The sequence below is a fragment of the Anser brachyrhynchus genome (genome assembly GCF_964034855.1).
Source record: "Anser brachyrhynchus genome assembly, chromosome: 1".
Lineage (NCBI taxonomy): Eukaryota > Metazoa > Chordata > Aves > Anseriformes > Anatidae > Anser > Anser brachyrhynchus.
The window spans coordinates 158,688,888-158,709,625 of NC_137694.1; the positions used below are offsets into that span (position 1 = coordinate 158,688,888).

At 33.4% G+C, this 20,738-nt stretch overlaps 1 protein-coding gene across 16 annotated transcripts in view; it reads right to left on the reverse strand.

The window, feature by feature from the left end:
* Positions 1 to 20,738, reverse strand: part of GPC5 (glypican 5) — a 765,123-nt gene that overhangs the window by 206,795 nt on the left and 537,590 nt on the right. Inside the window, exons 8-9 of one of the 16 annotated variants that reach the window (XR_013945420.1) lie at positions 11,156 to 11,289; positions 1 to 10,477 (exon numbers count right to left, since the gene is read on the reverse strand). The exon at positions 1 to 10,477 is cut by the window's left edge and continues 1,767 nt beyond it. The exons of 10 other annotated variants lie outside the window; for them this stretch is intronic. Coding sequence is in view for 4 of the 6 variants with exons in the window: in XM_080577266.1 (XP_080433392.1) it covers positions 11,246 to 11,289 (44 nt within the window). In the remaining 2 variants the exon portion in view is untranslated. 5 more of the 16 variants (XR_013945421.1, XM_080577272.1, XM_080577266.1 and 2 more) reach the window with 5 other exon arrangements.

The window sequence follows — 20,738 nt, forward strand, 5'->3', positions numbered from 1 at the left end:
TTTCCTGCATTTTTGTCAAGGTTAACTCCATAGAAAGCTGGTGAGAACAGGGCTGTGACATCTATACTTCAGTCCAGACAAATAAATGTTTTCCTCATTTTTCATGGGATTTTTTTTTCTGAGGAGGAAAAAAAAAACCCTCCCACAGGCTTTCTTACCACCGAATTTCACTCCTGTTCCCCTAAATAGAATGTGCAGCATTAATGAGGAAAACAGTCTTACTGCCTTTTTAACACAACATTTAGTGTTAGGCATTTCCCTACTTTCCTTTCCACTAAAATTAATTAGAATCTGTCAGTGTTTGATAGATTAGGAAAAGGAACACTTTTCACTTCTCACTTCTGAACTTCCATATTCTGCTTTAAATTGTAGGGACCAAATACTTTTTGTAGGGTCAAATACTCCTGTCAAAATCTCCTTTTGACAGTAATATAGAATACCAGAGAGATGGTTAAATATTAGGGCTAAGACCAAACCACCAGAATTTGCGTGTGAAACTCCAGATGTACATCCTCTCAAAGAGCTTACTCCTAATCTTCTTTTGCACACAAGCATTTACAAGATTTCTTCATGAATAATTTCTAGGATTGGAGTACAACAGGGCAGAAAGCTCACATTCTATATGATATCATTTTGTCTATCTTCTTAAGACTGATGTTAAATAAATGTCTGTGTTTTGTTTGTTTGTTTGTTTTGTTTTGTTTTGTTCTGTTTTGTTTTGTTTTGTTTTAAATCCCTGAATTAACACATGAAATATTCCTTCTAGGGAATTATGAACCTGCAGGAAGTTCCTGTCTCATTGGTAGTCCTTTGTGACAAACATACAAGAATGCTATATTTTCAACAATGTCAACGTCTGCTTGTAAACATTCTGTCTATTATGGAATTGCATTACTCTAACACTTGTCTTTTCCATAAGCATTCATTCCTATTTAGCTGAGTATTTGATTTAGAATAACAGCTGTCCTTCTGAGTAGAAAGACTGACAAATAATAAATTTTGAAATCAAGCAAATATCCATACTATGCACTCTACCACTGCAGTCAATATTATAAAGATCTGTAATTTAAATTTTGTCATGTTTTGTTGTTTTTGGTGAGGTGATCATGAGGTTTTTATGTTTTTTGATAATCTTAATCAGTGTTATAAAACCTAAGGACGATTTTATCCATGAAAAAGACAGTGAAGGATTTCATCTGAACCATTTCACAGAACTAGATTTTTTAATTTGATTTTTTAAACATTGGTTACAGAGGATTTTGAGACCTATACTTAGTGTTTTCCTCCCCACATTTGTCAGGGTTAGTAAAAAAAGGAAGAGAAGTATTTCATCATAGTGATGTATATTCTGTTTTTGCTTTTTTTTTTTTGTTTTTGCTTTTCTGAAAAGCAAAATCCAGCTTTTCAGACTAGTGTCACATAGAAACTAGGTTCATGCAGTTACATTGTACATATTTATGTTTACATGCTTTTAATTATGTTGTCCCCAGCAAATTTTTAATTTAATCTTAGTTTCAAAGAAGAATGATGAAAAAGTTTATTTTAGAAAAGGTATTTTTAACATGTTGTTGAAAGTACCCTTATGGAAAGAGGAGGAGCTTACAGCTGCCCTAACTGATAGAGATGATGAAGTATTCACAGCTTTTCAGTTTATTCAATATATATTGCTGTAGTATATATCTCAGATAACCTTTGACGTCACACAGACCTAGAATTCTGATTAACAAGTCATACGCGATGGTAGCTGTTTGGGATGCATAACAGGATTTCCTTTGTGTCGATAGCAGAGTGAAGAAAGGACATAGCTCTCTGATAGAGGTGGATGAGGAACCTAGGTTAAGAATCTTGGAAGCCTCGGAAGGCTGCTGGAACTAACGTCTTATAGACACAGCCAGATACATTTTATAAATACTTCAACCTACAATGAAAACTTTGACCAGAAACTGCAATCAACCATAAGACACAGCATTGAATGAAGTAGGTTTCATTGTTTTTGATGTTCATGGAAAAGGAAATTGCTTGTATTTTCTTTGTGAAAAGTTTGGTATTTTTGCTTTTACAAAAGCATGAGGTAATTTCCCTCTGTGTTGTACAGGCCTTTGTCAAGGGAAAAAAAAAAAAATAAAAAATTACTTGAAATGCATAACAAGCACAGTTATGTTAGGAATATATGCTTGCTATAATGTGGCTCAGTGCCACAACTTTTGCATAAAATACTTACCCCTCTCAAATGTTCATTCCTTAAAAAACATTATCTGTTCACTGCCTTTTGTAGCAATAAGCTCATTTAAGTATCTCCCCCTCCCCCCAAGTTTTATGTATAACATATGTTAAGAAGAATTTTAATTCTAAGGAAGATCCTTTGTTTTCACCTCTTTAAAGAAACAGCAGTTTTATATTTCTGTGATAAAATAGTTAAATTGGCTAAGGACCTTGACTGTTAACATTATTGTTATACAAAACAAAGGCAGCTGTTCCATGTAGTAGATATAACAAAAGATCATAATAGCTATAGATTATGTGATAACAATATAAAACCAAATTATCTGCATATATATGTTATCTGTGCTCTTTAGACCATATACAAAACACTTTTTTTTTTCTTTTAATTCTTGGCTTTTGTGTAGACATTTATTTTGATTAGAGATGAAAAGTATTTTAACAAACTCTGAAATTCTATTCTTTGCATGACCACCACCAATGCAGTTGCAGTATGTTCATTTTTCACAAACATTAACCCATTTACTATTACAAAATCCCATGGAGACAGGAAAGTATCATCTCCACTTCTACAGATGTAGCCAAAGACCATGCAGTTAAGACTACATCAGACACTGGAATTGAAGTACTCTAAGCCACAGCCCAATGCCTTTCTGGTAAGACATATCCTCATAAATTTCCTTGAAGACTCCCTTTTCAGTTGTCATTTCAAACAACACTTTATGGCATGAAGTGATAATTATGTAACCTTATTTAGTGCTCTTCAAGAGTTTCCACAACTGGAAACACAGAACATTTTCTTTAGTATAAAGAAGTTTATACTTTTTCTTCTTATACATTCTTATTCTTCTTATATGTTTTCTTCTTTCCTTATACTTTAAGTCCAAGTAAAAATACTTTCAATTGGCTTTAATAATTCCAATATTGACATTAATGCAATATACCTGATTAGCTGTGTAGTACAATATACCTTCTAATAGAAAAAAGAGAAACAAAACAAAACAAAAAAAAAAAAAAAGGAGAACATTTTAAGGGATAGGGCCTTTGAAGTAGCTGCCAGTGCTCTTACATTACCAAATATTTCATACCTATCTTGTTATGGTTGCATTTAATCCAAGGATTTATGTTGACAGACTGCTAAAACAAGGTATTTATGAAGGAAAAAAAAAAAAAAAACTTAAGATATCACACTTGCAATACAATCTTTTGTTCTTTTCTTCTGTAAAGAGAGTGGTTTTGTGTGTGTGTGTGTTTGTGTTTTTGTTTGTTTTGTTTGTTTGTTTAATAGAAAATGTATATTTTCATCTATTAGGAATTTAGAAGTCATTAGATATCTAGTAATTAAATGTTTAATTTTGCACTAGTTAATAATGGTCCCCTTTTACAGTCAATGGAGAAGAATAAGCAGAAAATGATTGATCTGACCCGCCTTGGAATGAGGTGAAATTTATTTTGGAAATGTCTCTATCCTTCTAAATGCACCAATAAAGATATTTTTGACGACTCAGATTTTGACATCTAACTTTTGGATACATCTAAATTAAGAGAATAATTCTATCTCTATTTGTAAAAATAAATCTTCCTCATCTGACAGCAACATCCTGGTGCTTTTTCACTTCACTGCTATTCTGCAGAGCAATATGTATCTTATGACTGAATAACAACATAGTTTTTGAACTGTACTCCTTGGTAAGCACACTAGCACTTTATTTTAGAGAAAACTTTAAAGATAGATTTTAGCTAGTACAACTTTTTATACTTTATGTACAATGCTTTAGGTGTTTATTCTGTTTATAAATTGAGAACTAGTGTTATTTTTATTCTGTCCTAAAGATTATATCATTTCACAAAATAGAATTAAGAAAGATAGTCTTCCAAACTTCATCCATCATATAATGTAGATAACTTCATAGTTCACATCTATTTCTATAAAAAATAAAAAAGAGAAACACTTTTAAAATGCACTTTCAGAGCAAAAAGTAGTTTACAGATTTTATCTTTTTTTTTTTTTTATGTGAGAATAGGAAATATTTTGTATTTCACAACTGGGGTCCATCTGGCAGGCAGTATAGAAAAAAAAGAAATGTTTTCTCTGGTGAGCAGCTAAGACCATGGGGACACCTTACTTATTTAGGATGCAAGATGCACAGATGCAAGTCAAACAAGGAGATTATGGCTTATATCTGAAATTTGGTCTAGAACCCTCATGAATGCATTTGTAGCCATAGACAGAAAGTGATTTTTACAATATTATTATATTATTAGAATTGATATTGCCTTTGTAGTTTAGAATAAGGCTAGCATGATCAGAACACAACCAAGGTAATTTAAACAAATGCATTTCACTGGGCAAAACAACTGACAAGCAAGAAACCCACATTTGGTTACTATGCTTTCAGGAACAGTAATAATTGGAATGTGCTACTAAATTGTACTAACAAAACAGCAAGCAGTAATCTGACCACAGCCTAAACAGGGCAGGCAGTCCCATATGGCTCTTCCTGGGCATTGCCACAGAACAGTCAAATATCTATGATAATCCTTTGAGAAGCATATCTTCAGTGATATAGGGCAGTCAGTACACTGAACTTCCAAGACTGAATAATACAAACAGAAAGGATCCATCAATTGTCAGTTTCATTTCATTTACCTCATCCTGCACATGTGCAGATACTGGAATACTCCAGAGGGAGGAGCAATAGGGGAAATATAGAGAAAAGTTTTCTCTTTAAGGCAAATATGAGTATAATTGCTCCCATGAAAAGTATGTCGACAGCTAACAGTCATTAAATGAAGCAGAAATATATTTCACCTGTCCACTTTTTGCTATAAACTGATTTGTTCTTAGTGTACTACATATGGATATAATGCTGCCTTTTAGCTACTAAGGGAAAGATATTTCTTTGGGGACAAAAACCTGACCAAAATACCGAATGGTGAGCTCATTTATGGATATTTTCTTTACTGTGGTACTGCTAGGGTACCATGTGGGCCTATCAGCAATAGCTCTAGTGCTACCTTATGTCAGTATTTAGATGTACTTCATTTACTGTTTGATCAGCTTTCAACATGTTTTAGAGAAAGTCTGACTTATATTTTCAGTCTTTTTGTGTATTTAATATACTCAAAGCTGGGTTAGTTTACAACCTTATTTAATTATGATTTTGATTTTTTCCTATGACTCACTGGGTCTTAGAAAATGGTAAATAATATAAATACTTCTCAAATGTAGTTAAAAATAATATTGAATCTGATAAAGCAAGCTACTTCCAGCTATTACCTTTTGTATATTTGCCATTAGTACTTACCTTTAAACTGATTTTATAAATGGTATTCATACTTGTGTTACACATGCTGGGTGTTATTACCAACTATATCGATGAGAGGAGTTCATTAAATCATGATTGGGTGACACCTTCCTAGTGTCTTGGATAAAGATTTCTGAGTAGGTATATTGAACATTGTATTTCTTCTTTAGAATTATATATATATATTAGAATGCATTATCAAAAGTATATGTTCAGGCTTAATTGACAAAAAAAGCAGGACACCAAAATATTTGAAAATCTGTGCTTTCAGCTCTAAGGATTGCATCTTCAAAGATATTGATATTTTACAGGTAACTAAATAGTATCACACAATACACAGGCCTTATCCTAGTGTTCCTGCAGCCTTCATATTAAATGTAAAGGACGTTCATTCACCAGTGCTCTTAAAACATCTGTGTTGACAATCCTTACAGATCTGTTTGATTAGGGAGTCAAATGACTCTATGGGCCTTCAGACCTCTGAAGACCTACTTTGTCTCTTTGGAAGATCCTTCATAAGGCATCCACTGTAAAAGAAAGTGACAGCAATTTCCAAGGATTTCAAGGGCATTTAGGGCCCTAAATATCCTTAGGCTTTGGGGCCTTATTTGTTAAACATTTAGCGATGTGCTTAAACACATCTTTTTTTTTTCTTCTTCTTTTTTTTTTTTTTCCCCACTTAATTGTCACAGAAAGGAATGAATAAGTTGCTTCTGACTTTAAGTGAGCTTACTTCTATTTTTGTCATATGTGCATACCACAGAAAGAGACTGACCTCCTAAAGCAGGTGGTCACATAAGTGTCTAAATCTAGATAGGATGTACTGGCTGTCATGAATGTCAAGCAATAGGGACCTACCAACTTGGGTATGCTTTTAAGTAACCCCTTCATCACCAGAAATATGTAAATTTGTTTTGTCAAAATCAAATAACTGACACACACACACTTTTCATTCAAAACAAAGCTATTCTTTTAAGTATAAACAGAGCAGCAAAAATCACTTAAAAATATTGTTTCCCTAATGAAAAAATGCAGTTAGAGCAATTTCTTTACAGAATAAATTGACTGTAAGTGGCTTTAATATTAGTCCAGATTTTCTTTGAATAGGGGAATATATCCTTTTCTGCTAGCTGGTGTCTTATTTAATACATTTATTAATCCTCCCCAATTTTCACAGCCTACGAAGTAAGAAGTGTCAGATTCTTTTTCCACAACATAGCAATTATTTTTCATTCATTCACAGTTTGCATGGCTCGTGACAGTATCTTAGTTATTTAAAAATTAACTCTTTACTCTGGAAAGTTTATTTCCTGTAAATGGTATGTATTAAGAAAATGTTTGTGTATTTCAAGTTAATTTATATGTTGATAAGGCAAGAACTGCAGAGATACTGGCATACTATAAAATAAATAATGAGGTTTATCTTATTCTTAGAATTAGAAATGAAGGAAGCTTTTATAAAAGATTAAAATGATCATTATTTGGTTCAAAACACAACATTACACACAGGAAAGGTTTTATCTTCCTGTATCTGAAATGTGATGAAATAGTTGTGGTATTATTAACATCAATATTTATTGCACTACACTTACACACTTCTAAGTAAATATATTAAGTCTAACAGAAAGTAGGAATTTTTCTATATGCTTATTATGATCACAGGACTTTAAAGCATCTCATGGACTGCTGAATCTGGTCCTCTTACGTCGCGGGTACATAAAAGTGTTTCAAGCCTTAGATGACAATGAATTAGCTCTCCAGTTGCTACCACTTCTGTTGAAAGGATTTACTGGAACTGTGTTTACATATCACTGTCACACCACCTCTTAAAATTCCAGACTCAAATTCTTCATAAAAAGTTACAAATGCTCATTCTCATTCGACACCATCTTAACATACAAACTTCTTCCTCTCTCTCCAGCATTTATTCCCTTGATCTTTTTATAATCTATATGTCTTCTCCTAATGTTAACTTTGGTAGACTAAGTAAATTATATTATTTTACTCTCACCTTATAAAATAAAATATTCTTCATTCTCCTTATTTTGTTGAGCCATTTTTACATTTGTTCCTTCTTAAATTAACCTTTTTTGAATGTGAATGTCCAGAAATACACTCAGGACTAAATGATGCCTTGTGAGTACAATGCCTTGTATCACAACACTGATGTTTGTAATGTAAATGTTTCACATAATACCTGTAATATTTTACTTTTAGTACAAGTGCTTAGGAAAAGCATTTTGCTTTTCCTAAGATGCCTTACATTGCTCATAAATCTTGGGTTTTATATATATACAAAATAGAATCATAGAATGTCTTGGGTTGGAAGGGATATTAAAGATCATCTAATTCCAACCTCCTGCCATTAACAGGTATGCTACCCACTAGATCAGGTTGCCCAGGGCCTCATGCAACCTGGCCTTGAACACCTCAAGGGATGGGGCATCCACAACGTCCCTGGACAAACTGATCCAGTGCCTCACCACCCTCTGAGTGAAGGCTTTGCTCCTAACATCTAGTCTAAATCTCCCCTCTTTTAATTTAAAACCATTCCCCCTTGCTCTATCATTATCTACCCAAGTAAAAAGTTTTTCTTCACCTCTTTTATAAGACCCCTTTAAGTACTGCAAAGCTGCAATTAAGTCTCCCTAGGGCTTTCTGTTCTTCAGGCTGAACATTTCTCCATAGCAGGTCTGCTCCATACCACTGATCAACTTTGTGACCCTTCTCTGGACGAGCTCTAACAAGTCCACGTCATTCTTGTGCTGGATGCCCCAAACCTGGATGCAGGACTCCAAGTGGGACCTCACAAGGGCAGAGTAGAGATGGACAGTAACCTCCCTCAACCTGCTGGACATGCCTCTGTTAATGCAGTTATATATATATATATATATATATATATGTATAATACTGGATCTTTCTTGGGTTATTAGTTGTTTGTTTGTTTGTTTTCTGTCAAACTTTTAGTTCTGTGTTCAATGTCATTAGGTTTCATGAGATTGTTACTGCTCGGATCTTCAACAACAGTGATATTTCTACTGTTCCATATATAAATGTTGCTTCTGAGTTTGTCATCAGATAATTTCTTCACGGTTTGCCTGTAACTTATGTTTAAATTCTTATTGAAAATATTAAGTAAAATTGTGTAATCCTAAAAAACTCCACTGCTAACTTTACATATCCATATTTCTCCTGAAGGACCAGTTGTTATCATCAATATCCTTGGCTTTTCACTCATTTTATAATACTTGAACTAATCCCCATTTTTCCACCTAGAATTATGAAATCTCATGTGTCACCAATAAAACGTGTTTCTGAAACCCAGATGGTAAATTTTGATACATTTTCTTGTTTTGGACAGTAACATTATATATATATATATATATATTTATATGGTTATTCTGGCCTTATTTATATTAGGTAAGCCTAAGTAGTATTTCATCATGTTTTGTTTATATTTTACAGTCCTTTGATTAATCTTTCCTTCCCAATGTAATCAAAAGCTTATAGAGGACAACCTATCAGGGATGCCTGGTTTACTTCTCTTGACTTCTTAATCATTTGCTATTATCCAGACATATGGTAATACCAGATATTTTAAAATAAATATATTCAGACTTATTTTGGCCTAACCTTCAAAATGCAGAGTGAGATACAATTCAGTTTCCTTTATTTTAGTGCATGGAATTTTTAATTTTATTAAATTAATTTTTAATTTTTATTTTTTTAATTTATTTTTTTATTTTTAATTAATTTTTAATTTTATTAAATTAACACCACAGTGTTAGCTGTGGTAATTTTCATCTCTATATATTCATTACTGTTAACTCTTCTTTGTCTCCACATCTTATATTATTAATTCCCTGTTGAGAACTGGGCATACATGAGATAAGAAAAAAAAAAAAGTAAAAAAAAAAAAGTACAGATTTCTAGTTTATACAGTGTGCATTAGTTCCAAGACAGCACAATCATAGGAGGGAGGAAATCATTTAGGTGGATTGGGACCATAAGGGAAGGAAGAAATCAGTAGGGAGAAAGGGAGAATGCATGGAAGATGTAAGACATACTTATTGGAAAGATGCAAAAATTCTGGTGGGCATAAAGAAGAAAATTATTGTTGACTGATACAAGTAATGTTCGGACATTAAGAAAAATCTTGCAAAGACTTATTTCTAGATGTTACCTTGGATAGAGTAAATAACCTTACAGTGATAAGCACACACTTTAGATGAGACGCTTTAAAGCAAGTAACAAAAAGAACATCAAACAAATTACTCTGAAAGAAAATGTAATGTCCTCATTGTTAACGTCTAGCAACAATAACACATATCAATTATTTTCAGTTTTTACTTTCTTTAATTCCCATCAGTTTGTCACAGCATATCCCCTGAACAATAGCTTGAAAAAATATTTTGTTTTAAGTGTTTATACTGAGGTTTATTTATTTAAAAAAAAAAAAAAAAGATGGTTATCATACACTGCAGGTGTTTCCTTTGCTTGCTTATTTTTCTTTTTTACATAATAATATGGTGCTTCAAGCATTAGCAAAAATATTTTGTACAGTATGTGCTTCTGGTATTTTACCCATTACATAATTTTTGTCTAAGTATCAAAGAACACGCATTGTGAATCAAAGATGTTTGTACCTGGGTAGAGTTTGGGGGATGTGAGAGCAGAGGTATGGCATTGTGATGAGCTAGTGCAGATCTTGCAATACATGTCATTGTAGGAGGCTCCAGAAGTTTAACAAATGTTTGTTTCCTTCAGCTTCTCCTTTTCAAAACCCTTTTTTACTGTAGGTATTGGAATGATTCCTTTTCTTGGTCTTGGAAGGTTACTTTTTCCTGTACTCCCTTAAATAAGCAATTTTCTTTCTCTTCTGTCTCCTTTCACACTAAACATGTGTGAGCTACTCAAACAGGAAACATAAGCCATCTAATGCCAGTGCACTGCATGGGAAAAAAAAATAAAATTAAAAAAAAAAAAAAGGTTAAACATTGTCCTGGGTTTGACTGGGATAGAGATAATTTTTTTCGTAGTGGCTGTTATGTCTGCTGTTTTGTATATAGGATGAGAACAATGTCGATAACACATCAATGCTTTAGTTGTTGCTGAGCAGTACAACAACTCAAGCCAAAGTGCAACAAATAAGCCAAAGACTTTTCAACTTCTCATACCACTCTGCCAGTGGGGAGGCTGGAGGTGCACTAGAAGCTGGAAGGGCAGAGAACCAGGGCAGCTGGACCAAACTGGGCAAAGGGATATTCCATACCATATGACACCATGATGAACAATAAACTGGAGGGAGTTGACTGGGGAGGCTGCTGTTTCTCAGAGACTGGCTGGGCATGATCAGCAGATTGTGAGCTGGGAAAAGCTTTGTGCATCACTTGTTTTTATTTGTTTGTTTGGTCTTCTTTTTTATTCTTCTTTTCTTTCTTTTCTTATTAAGCTGTCCTTATCTCAACCCAAAAGTTCTTGTACTTTTACCTTTTTCCTATTCTCTCCCCCATCCCACTGGCAGAAGGTGAGTGGATGGTTGAGTGGTACTTAGCTGCCTGCCAGATTAAACAACAACAACATAAAAAAGTGGTCTCAGATATGAAACCTTCCGTCTGATGGGTTACCTCTTGCAACAACATTTGTCACCTCCTTTGCCCGGTTCTCCCTCAACACTGCAGCAGAAGACCATGTCAGCAAGAGGTAAAAATCAGCTGTTAGTTTTTGCAGTGATAGGCAAATGTTCTCTGGCAGCAGAGACCTGGGAAGATAGTGGGATTATGGGTAGCATGGCTGATCTCCAATTCCTCAAAGATATAAAGCAGACAAACTTAATTTTATTTTAATGTTTACCCTGTTTCACTCCACTTCACTCTGGGAATGAAGAAAAAAAAAAACAAACAAACAAAAAAAAATCACGGTTCAGAGTTTGGAACTTCTTTCTTGTGCTCAATATTTCTTCCAACTAACCATCCAACTAAACAAATAAACAAATGAAAAAACATTCATGAGCTTTCATTATTATTTTTAATTAGAGCATAATCTCCTCATGCATTTGACTCACAAATAATAACAAGTGATTTAACACCAATGTGGATTATTTTATATCTGAATATCAGAAGCATTTATTTATTTGAGATTTATATATTTGGGATTAATTTATTTGAGTTTCTTGTCATACCTATCATCTTTATCTCTAGTGTACATCCTGGATTCCCCACATAAATTCCTGTTTTAGTACCTTTTAGTACCATTATTGCTGTAATCTAGTAACTCTCAATCTCTGATTTTGTCTAGGCTTCTGAATAAACTTTTCAAATACTTCTTTAAATACATTTTTTAAAAGAGGGGCAGGTTATCTTAGCTGAGAGTTATATACATGTTTTTTTAAAGATAAATATAATATTGAGATCAGAAGTACAAGCAAATAATTCTAGCTCATATAGCAACAAGATCCAAAGCAACATTAGGAGAGTGTAAATGAAGACTACAGACTCCAAAATTACATATGTTTCCTGTACTGAATATATGTGTATATATATACATAGATATAGATATAGATAGATATAGATGATATAGACACAGATATAGATAGATATAGATTAGATATAGATAGATATAGATAGATAGATATAGATATAGATAGATATAGATATAGATAGATAGATAGATATAGATATAGATAGATAGATAATTAGATAGATAGATGCTTCCAGTACAAGAAGCATTCTGTTAGGGCAAAATCATTCAATAAAAGTCTAACAGAAATTCTCAGCAAAGGCCATAGAAATTTAATCTATATAGGGATTATGTAAGTATTGAGGTGTGAATGAATAAAACAGTAATGGAAGATACAGTTTCAATTCTGACACATAGAGAGATACCGAGAAAACATCAGGGATTTTTGAAGACAGGATTAATATGAAAGGATGTGTATTTAAGATGGATTGTATACTTCAAAATTAAAATCGAATTATTGCATTTCTTTTCATTTGGGGCTAATTCATACTGTTCTGAGGGATGATATAGTGTTTTTGAAATAAATGTTAAACACAGAGCATGTTTTCAATGAAAATAATTTCATGGTTACAGAAAAATAAAGTAACTACCGTGCTCCTAGAACTATGTCATCAAGTATCACAATACCTGCTCAGTATCACAAGTATCACAAACACACTGCTTCCCTGTACTCTGCATTTAGCTAATGGAAGGTTTTTTGTTTGTTTGTTTGTTTGTCTGTTTTTGTTTGTTTGTTTGTTTTGTTTTGTTTGTTTGTTTGCTTTGCTTTTTTTCCCTAACAGAAAAGGAAATTTGTTTTCAATGTGTTTTAATAAATACAATTCCATTGGCCTCTAGGGTTTCAGGAGGGAGCAATTGTATTGATTTCACAAACTGAATTAATCACAACAATTTATATGCATAACTATCCATTAGTGCATTTCAGAACAACATTGCAATTTTTCATTCAGTGTATTTGCAGTGTCCCTTGTCCTTTGAGTTAAGATTCACCACAGAAAGTAAGGAGCAAGAAACTGACTCCAAAAATATTTCATGTTGCTTAGCTAGCTAGTACTTACTGTTTAACAGTTGGGGCATTTGGTAGTTTGCTGTCAAGATGTTGATTAGAAAATTCACATTCTTCTTGAAGTATATGTTGTTTCTTCTAGGAATATATACCTATTTAACCTCTTTCAATTTTACAGCATTTACAAGCAAGTTTTACTCTGAAAAGAAAATCACATGGTAGGGATTGATAAACTGTGTTTCTTGCCACATTGAAATGCATCTAGTATATTTTAGCTTATTTTAATTTTTCCATTATGAAAGGATCATGAAGGAAAAAAATAACATAACTAAGAGTATTTTGAAGAAAACCACAACCTTTCATATTCTTCCTGTCACCCCACGTTTAAAGTTGAATATACAAAATACTTATTTTATCTGCCATAAATAGTTGTTCTAATACTCAAGACATTGTGGTTTGGGGTAAGGTCAGGTTTTTTTTGTTTTTTTTTTTTAAGTTTTTCGTTTTTCTGTGGCTGGAGTGATCATAAGTATTTACTGTAATGATCAGTCAGATGTCAATGTTCATTGTGATATAGTTTCATGTAACTGGGTAATTAAAGCTTGCAGGAAACCCAGGAAGTTCCTTAACAGTCATGTCTTTGTGGAAGGTCCAGAAAACTCAGATTTTCATTTTTTTGATTCTGTTCTTTTTCAGTTTGTTATAAACAAACGTGTATGTTCTACTACCTTCACTTGTTCTTATAGCCTTCTTTCCCTAATGACCCTGATTGTTTTGCATGTTTGTATGTCTATGACTATCAAAATCCCATCTGTAGTCCTAGTCTTTCCAGTTCCTGGAGCCTACTTTTCAGTGACTGTCCATTGCTCAAACAATTAGTAATTTAACTGAAGAGTTTGTTGGTGGTGGTAGTGGTTGTGTTATTTTTCCCCATACATATTTCCCATATCCATTATTTTTGGAGCTAATCTGCATCTTTTGATGTAAAAGTGTTAGTCAGGTGTTTAAGTCCCTGCAGAAGAAACTACAGGGATTACACTAGTGTTTATTTTTCAACATAAATTGAATATTGGTCCCAAAAATCATGTTACAATTTTGACCTGTTTGAAGTGAAAGAAATCCCAAAATCTTACAGCACTTTTCCATGCACAAGAGTAAATCATTAATATTCAGCACTGATTTAAGATCAAACTCTATACAGTGGTCATGAATAGGTAACCTCTGATACAACAAGAACCTCTGAAAGAACGATAAATATTTTTAAAAGTTATTAAAAAAATCACATATCTCAGTCTAGAGTTGAATCCTACAGAAGATTATAAAGCTCTAGGTCCAGATTAATTCTTCCTAGTTCTAGATATATGTTTTAGGTGACTATTTCAGGAGACAAGTTATCATGGTAATCTTTATATGCACTCTTTACTAAAATACTATTCTGAAGGGTTCAGAAGTACAAGGAATGTACTGACATGCAGATTGCCTCCAAAGAGTACTTCTAGTGAGATGAATCTGTTCTCTAGGTATCATGATGTACAGAGATGAATATTTATTCTAAAGTATAGACTCATTTTTAATGTAGCCTCCAAAAATGACTTTTTACAAAAGACTGCCAATGTAAAGTAATGTGCAAATGTAAGCTATCTTATTCTGAAATGAACTAGTCAAATAGGTATTAGTCTGGTATATAAAAAGAAAAGACAGTCCATCTCTAAAATGAAGTATTTAAATAGATAGTTAATCAGGGCAGTTAACCACTAATGACACCAATTAATCAAGAAATGAAAGCACATTCACCTTGTAACCCCCCCCACACACACACCAAATCCATTATGTTTTGAAAGAGATTGATTGTGTTTATACAAAAAGCCAACATTGTAATTTAATTATTATAAGACAATGTCAAACAGCTTGTAAATTTGGTATCAGAACTACAGTCCTAGCTCAGACTAGTCTTGCACAGTCGTTAAATGTTTTGCTGTGTAAGGAGTACAGGACAGAACACTGCTTGAATAAGTAAGAGCTAGAAACTATAGGAGGAGAAAAAAAAATCCCCTGTGAAAATAATAATAATAATGTTTTTTTTAAAAGTATTCTAAAAACAGACAACAAAAACTTAAACATTGCCAAGATATAGATTTCATCCCAAGACTCATTTTTATACAGTTAATGAAAAGGAGTTTTACAGAAAGGTAAAATCAGTTTTTCTGATCCAAAGACATTATAAGATGGAAAAACATGGAATTCTACAAAAAGGAAAGAATACAGTTGATATTACTAGTGAGGCTGCCAAGAAAATAGACATACCTATAGAAAACACAACACCACCACATCTCCGACAGAGACTATTAACCTATGTTAGTAAGAATCATAATTTTAAAATTGCAATTAACTGCTACAGTGACTGCTTGGCTGACACTATTTAATCCTTTTTCTCATCTATACAAGTTAATTAAGTCAGGATAATATATTTATTTGTATCTTTCTTTTTTAACAGAAAAATTATGATGACTGCTCTGCTCTTCCTCAGTGTTTTAATTTTGTTTACAACCACTTATGTGATCACAATGTTCTTCTGTGACGCCAGCAAGAACCAGCATCACTGAGACACATGCAGGATTATGACAAATACAAGTATCCAGCAAAGGTCAAGAAAGATAAAACACAAACAGAATATACCAAACTGACATACTGATATAGGAAAGATAAATCTGAGAACAAAATAAGAACAGAATTACCACTCCTCCATCCTTTCATTCTGAAACTTTCTGTAATGTTTTATTGTTTGCAGCATATTATTCATAGAGTGAGATATCTGATGGGCATTGCTTTCACAGAGAGGATACAGCTTAGCAGTACTGATGTGCAGAGTCAAGGTGAAGATCTATAAGCTTCATGAGATCAATTTGGTTTGAATCTAAATCTCATGCAGTGCACAAAAACAACAACAACAAATAGCAACAGCAAAAACAACAAAACACGATCATTAGCGTGTATTCTTAATTGTGTAATGCAGCAAGACAACTCAAGAACAATATATGCTAAGAAAAAAACCTCTCTAATCATTATTATTAATATTTAAGACCATTGTGGCCAAAAATTCCAAAAGATTTTAAGATATTTGGCAGTCATGTTTTTCAGATGCTTAAAATAAATGTTCAAAAGTTGCCCGCAATCACACTCTTAAAATACACTTTATATCTTGACTTCATCACAGCAAAAGCCTATTTTCTAATGAACAATGCACACTCTATATAAGAAAAGACTAAAGAAGGGCTTCTGCAATTGTATTTTTTTGATATGGTATATAGTACAGAAGATATCACTGGCCAGTTCTAATGACCAGAAGGAATGCTAAAACCCTTTTCCCAACAGTACACAAAAAATTTTTGAATTCACCATCCATATATGTAAATCTGATATAAATAACTATGTTCCCTTGATGACATCTCTGCTTTCATCTGATTTTGAAGAATTTTAGATTCTAAGTTTTATGGTTAACAAAATATGTTTCTTATTCCATGTAGCTGAACAGGTGCTACTGCACACCCCAAAACAAACTGATGAGTGCTAAGGATGCAGAATCAGCCCTTTCAATACAGTGGAGTAAATTTTATTAAAAAAAAAAAAAAATGTTCTCCACTTACATGATGAAGTAAGTTCTAAAACTGCCTCGGGGGGAGAGGGGGGGGAAATCTTAGAAAAAACACTGATCAGGCAAATTGGCTCTTTCAACCCTTACGGCGACTGGACTGCTGCTAAATTTAAGGTCACTGGAAGTCTAATAGCTCTTGGCAAGAAGCTTGACATATTCTCTAGCAGTTACAGTAATTTAATTGTAGTTATCTTACAATATTAAAGTGTATGAGCCAATTTCCTGTAATAAGCTTGATTAAGATGCTTCTCATATATCCACAGATACAGTTTTAAGTCTCCTTTGAAAACGATAAATCATGACCAATAGAACCTGTTTCCCTTCATTGCCTGTAAAGGGTGCACAAGTAATTAGGTCACAGGTAAATGACTGCTTTGTAGGCACATCTATTTGGCCAGCTGAAGATTATCCTTCATGTCTACTATATGGGTTTGGACACAAATGATTCTCAGGCATTGCATTCATATTTTGCCTTGTTTTCCATAGGAACCTACCTATCTGCAAACATATCACTTCAAGCCCCAGCAACAGTAAGGTAAAACATCAGACTCAATCAACAATGAAAGAAACAGAAAACTGAGGTCTGAGTCACATGGTACACATGGATAGAGGTGGAAAGTCATATCAGAAAAGTAAAAGACTTTTTCAGAGCATCAGATGCTTAAGCTACTTATTCATCCATCATTTTTCCACAGACTAAAACACAGAGCTAACTTAAGCACAGAACCATTAGGTCAGTGCTCAGTAATTTAAGTAAATATCTCACGTCTTTATGGGCCAGACCTTTTTAGTTCTAGTGAAGGACTAAATCATGTAATGTCTATCTGAAAGTCAGATCTTGCTAGTGACTTCAATTGTCAGCTGAACCACAACAAAATTCCAGTCTTGACAACGCCAAAGTATATATATTTTTTATATAAAAGTGTATATGCAGAAAGTTAAGATGAATTCAAGTTTTTACGACCTTTTTACAAATCCATTTATCTACCTATCAGTCACAGTTATGAGTTAGAATCTATATAGTAAGATGAAGATATCTCTGTTGAAATTGTCCTTGATACCCTCTTGATATCCTCTTGAGACTTTTTTCATCTCCGTGAGTTGTAAATCGTTAGACAGCCTTATTTAGAAATGTCCAGGCTGTTTGTTATTAAGGTCTTAAGATGAGTATCTTATGGTGCTCTCATTTCATTGATTTAGACAGAATGAAAAAGCTGTGCATTGAATTCTTGAAAATCATTTCCTGTATTAAACTAGTCATGAGTACAGACAGGAAAGAGACTTTTCTGAAAATTCTTTCGGGTTTTAATATCCTTGAGCCTGAGATGAAGAAAGACTTTGCTAAAGGTCATTATTCTGTCCATCATAAAGTCATCTGAAGATTCCTGAATTTTTGTTTGCCTTGCTTCTCACAGTTATCGACTTTATAAATGTTCTAACTGTTATGATTTAATTTCACATTTGCTTTCTGGAGGGATAATCTTTTGGAAAAAAAAAAGTGTTGATATCTTTAATATATGGAAATAGGGCATTTGAATGAGGGGTTTGGTGCCTGTAACTTTCACATTTCACATTCATAAAGGCAAGGGCAAAAAAACCTGAAAGGCTAGAAACATGCCCTGCTTCTATTAAAGAAATGTAGTACATGAGGAACAGTGAAGGAGAAGAACATAAGTAGAAAATAATTCAAGAAAAAATATGGTTCGTAGATACCATAGGTGGAGGGCATTATTCATTTCAATAATGTTAGTTGTCTTCTTTGAGTGTTCTACCACTATGACATGCTATTTGCCTGCTGATAGTGGTCCGGTCTTCTCTAGGAAAAAAAAAAGAAAGAATCTGACAAACTCCTGAAATCATTGTGACACAGCTACTCTGAAACTATACTGAAAGGTTTTCTGTCCCAACATGAAAATGACACAGAATCATGAAAGAAAATGAAAAAAAAAAATAATAATAATTAAAAAAAAAAAAGATAAAAACATTAGGCACAAATCTTTCTTTCAAGAATCAAAGCTGTAACTTCATTTCTCCTCTTGGTACATGTTTAGCTACCAAGTCTTTGACAGTTTAAGTCTGTGCACTCTTTGTGCAAATGGTCAGATCTAGGCTTCGACATCTTTGGATTTTGCTAAGCTAAGGAAAGTGATCTTTTACAAATGAACTACCTTATTAGCTAAAATCACTTCATCAATTGGGCAGCTATGTTAGCAAGAGTCATATGTATCATTTTAGACTTTAAAGTTGGTTGCATATAGCAAGTTTCCATCAGAGATGAAAGCATGAACTACAAAATAGCTGTCATAAAATATTTTAGAAAGAAGCACAAAAGAATTTACTTTAAGGCAAATATGGCATTTTTTTCCTCTGAGAAATATTTAGTTTGACTATAGATCAGCCACATATTTAATCTCATATATACTTCGGCTAAAAGAGGAAAAATATGAGTTTCAGTTTAACTCTCACAAGCCTGTCTGCAGCAAGACAGACTATGTTATGTACAGTATGTGTTCAAATTGGTAGTGATCCCACTTTAAATTCCTTCATTGTACTACAGAGAATTAGAATTTTAGAAATTCAGAGCAACTTCAGTCTTCAGATAGCCTATTCTTCCAGGTTGTGTTTGACTCCAGAACTCAAAGAGGACTTTATTAAATGAAGTATTCAGGACCAAAATTTTCTTAATTTTATGATCTACGATCGATTTATAATAAAGATTAAGGGAAGGGAAGGGAAGGGAAGGGAAGGGAAGGGAAGGGAAGGGAAGGGAAGGGAAGGGAAGGGAAGGGAAGGGAAGGGAAGGGAAGGGAAGGGAAGGGAAGGGAAGGGAAGGGAAGGGAAGGGAAGGGAAGGGAAGGGAAGGGAAGGGAAGGGAAGGGAAGGGAAGGGAAGGGAAGGGAAGGGAAGGGAAGGGAAGGGAAGGGAAGGGAAGGGAAGGGAAGGGAAGGGAAGGGAAGGGGTAACATGAATCTAGTAAGTAAGAATAAAGCAAATATTTATAGCATATATAGAAAGAAGGTGTTATATCTTGTAGAAGGAATCCATAGAAAATGAGCAAGATAAGTGAATTGAAATAGAAACAAGATGACAGAATCTTTGAAAATTGAAGATGTCTTTGTGTACCATTAAAATAAACACGTGTTCTTAATGGGGATTGTTACATCCATTTTTTAATTGCATTCTTAAATATGTAACATCTCTAAACTTATGAGTTGTATTTCTGTATTTGGTGCCAAGATATTTTCTGTACTGATTATAATGTATAGGTACTTTAATATAGAGAAAATAATAGGTGGTAAAAGATTTTTTCATATAGGAGACAGAAACATTATTTTTATTTTTAGGTGATTAGCTATTAATACAGACTATTAGTTAACAGTTAATTTACTTTATAAGTATGAGAATGAAAACCCAGAACTCGATATATTGGAAACCTATTAATTTTTGAGTATTCTCTGGTACCAGAAACATATTCTGGTCTTGCTACTATGCAGTACTGAGTATCACTGATAATTTTTATGTTCAAACTATAGCTCACAAATTTTGGTTGGAAAATAAAAATGTAAGAAAATTCATATAGATCACCTTATTCCTGTAGAACACATAAGAAAGAGTGTAAGAACAGGATTAGCCTAAAATAACTCTTCTTCAGAACTGTCTTCTAGTTTCTAGAATCAAAGTGGTTTTAGTTGTTGATACTTTGGTGTTTTTTGTTTGTTTGTTTGTTTGTTTTGTTGTTTTTCTTTTGGCTGTGGAGCAGGGGTGTTCTTAGATTTTAGTCTGAGGAGGTTTGATGATGATGGGCATACTCTTTTCATTTGATTTTCCCCAGTGATATTTTCTTCTACAAAATTTTCACAGTTGCTTTGTAAACTCATGTAATCACCTATGCGGTGTGGAATTACACAGAACACTGTGTGAATAAGGGTCTTCTTTCTGGGGAGGTGGAGTTAAATATGACTGCTGATATTTTCATTAGATGTCCCTTATTTTTGAAAAGAAAATGAACAGTCATTCCCTTCTTCTATTTTCA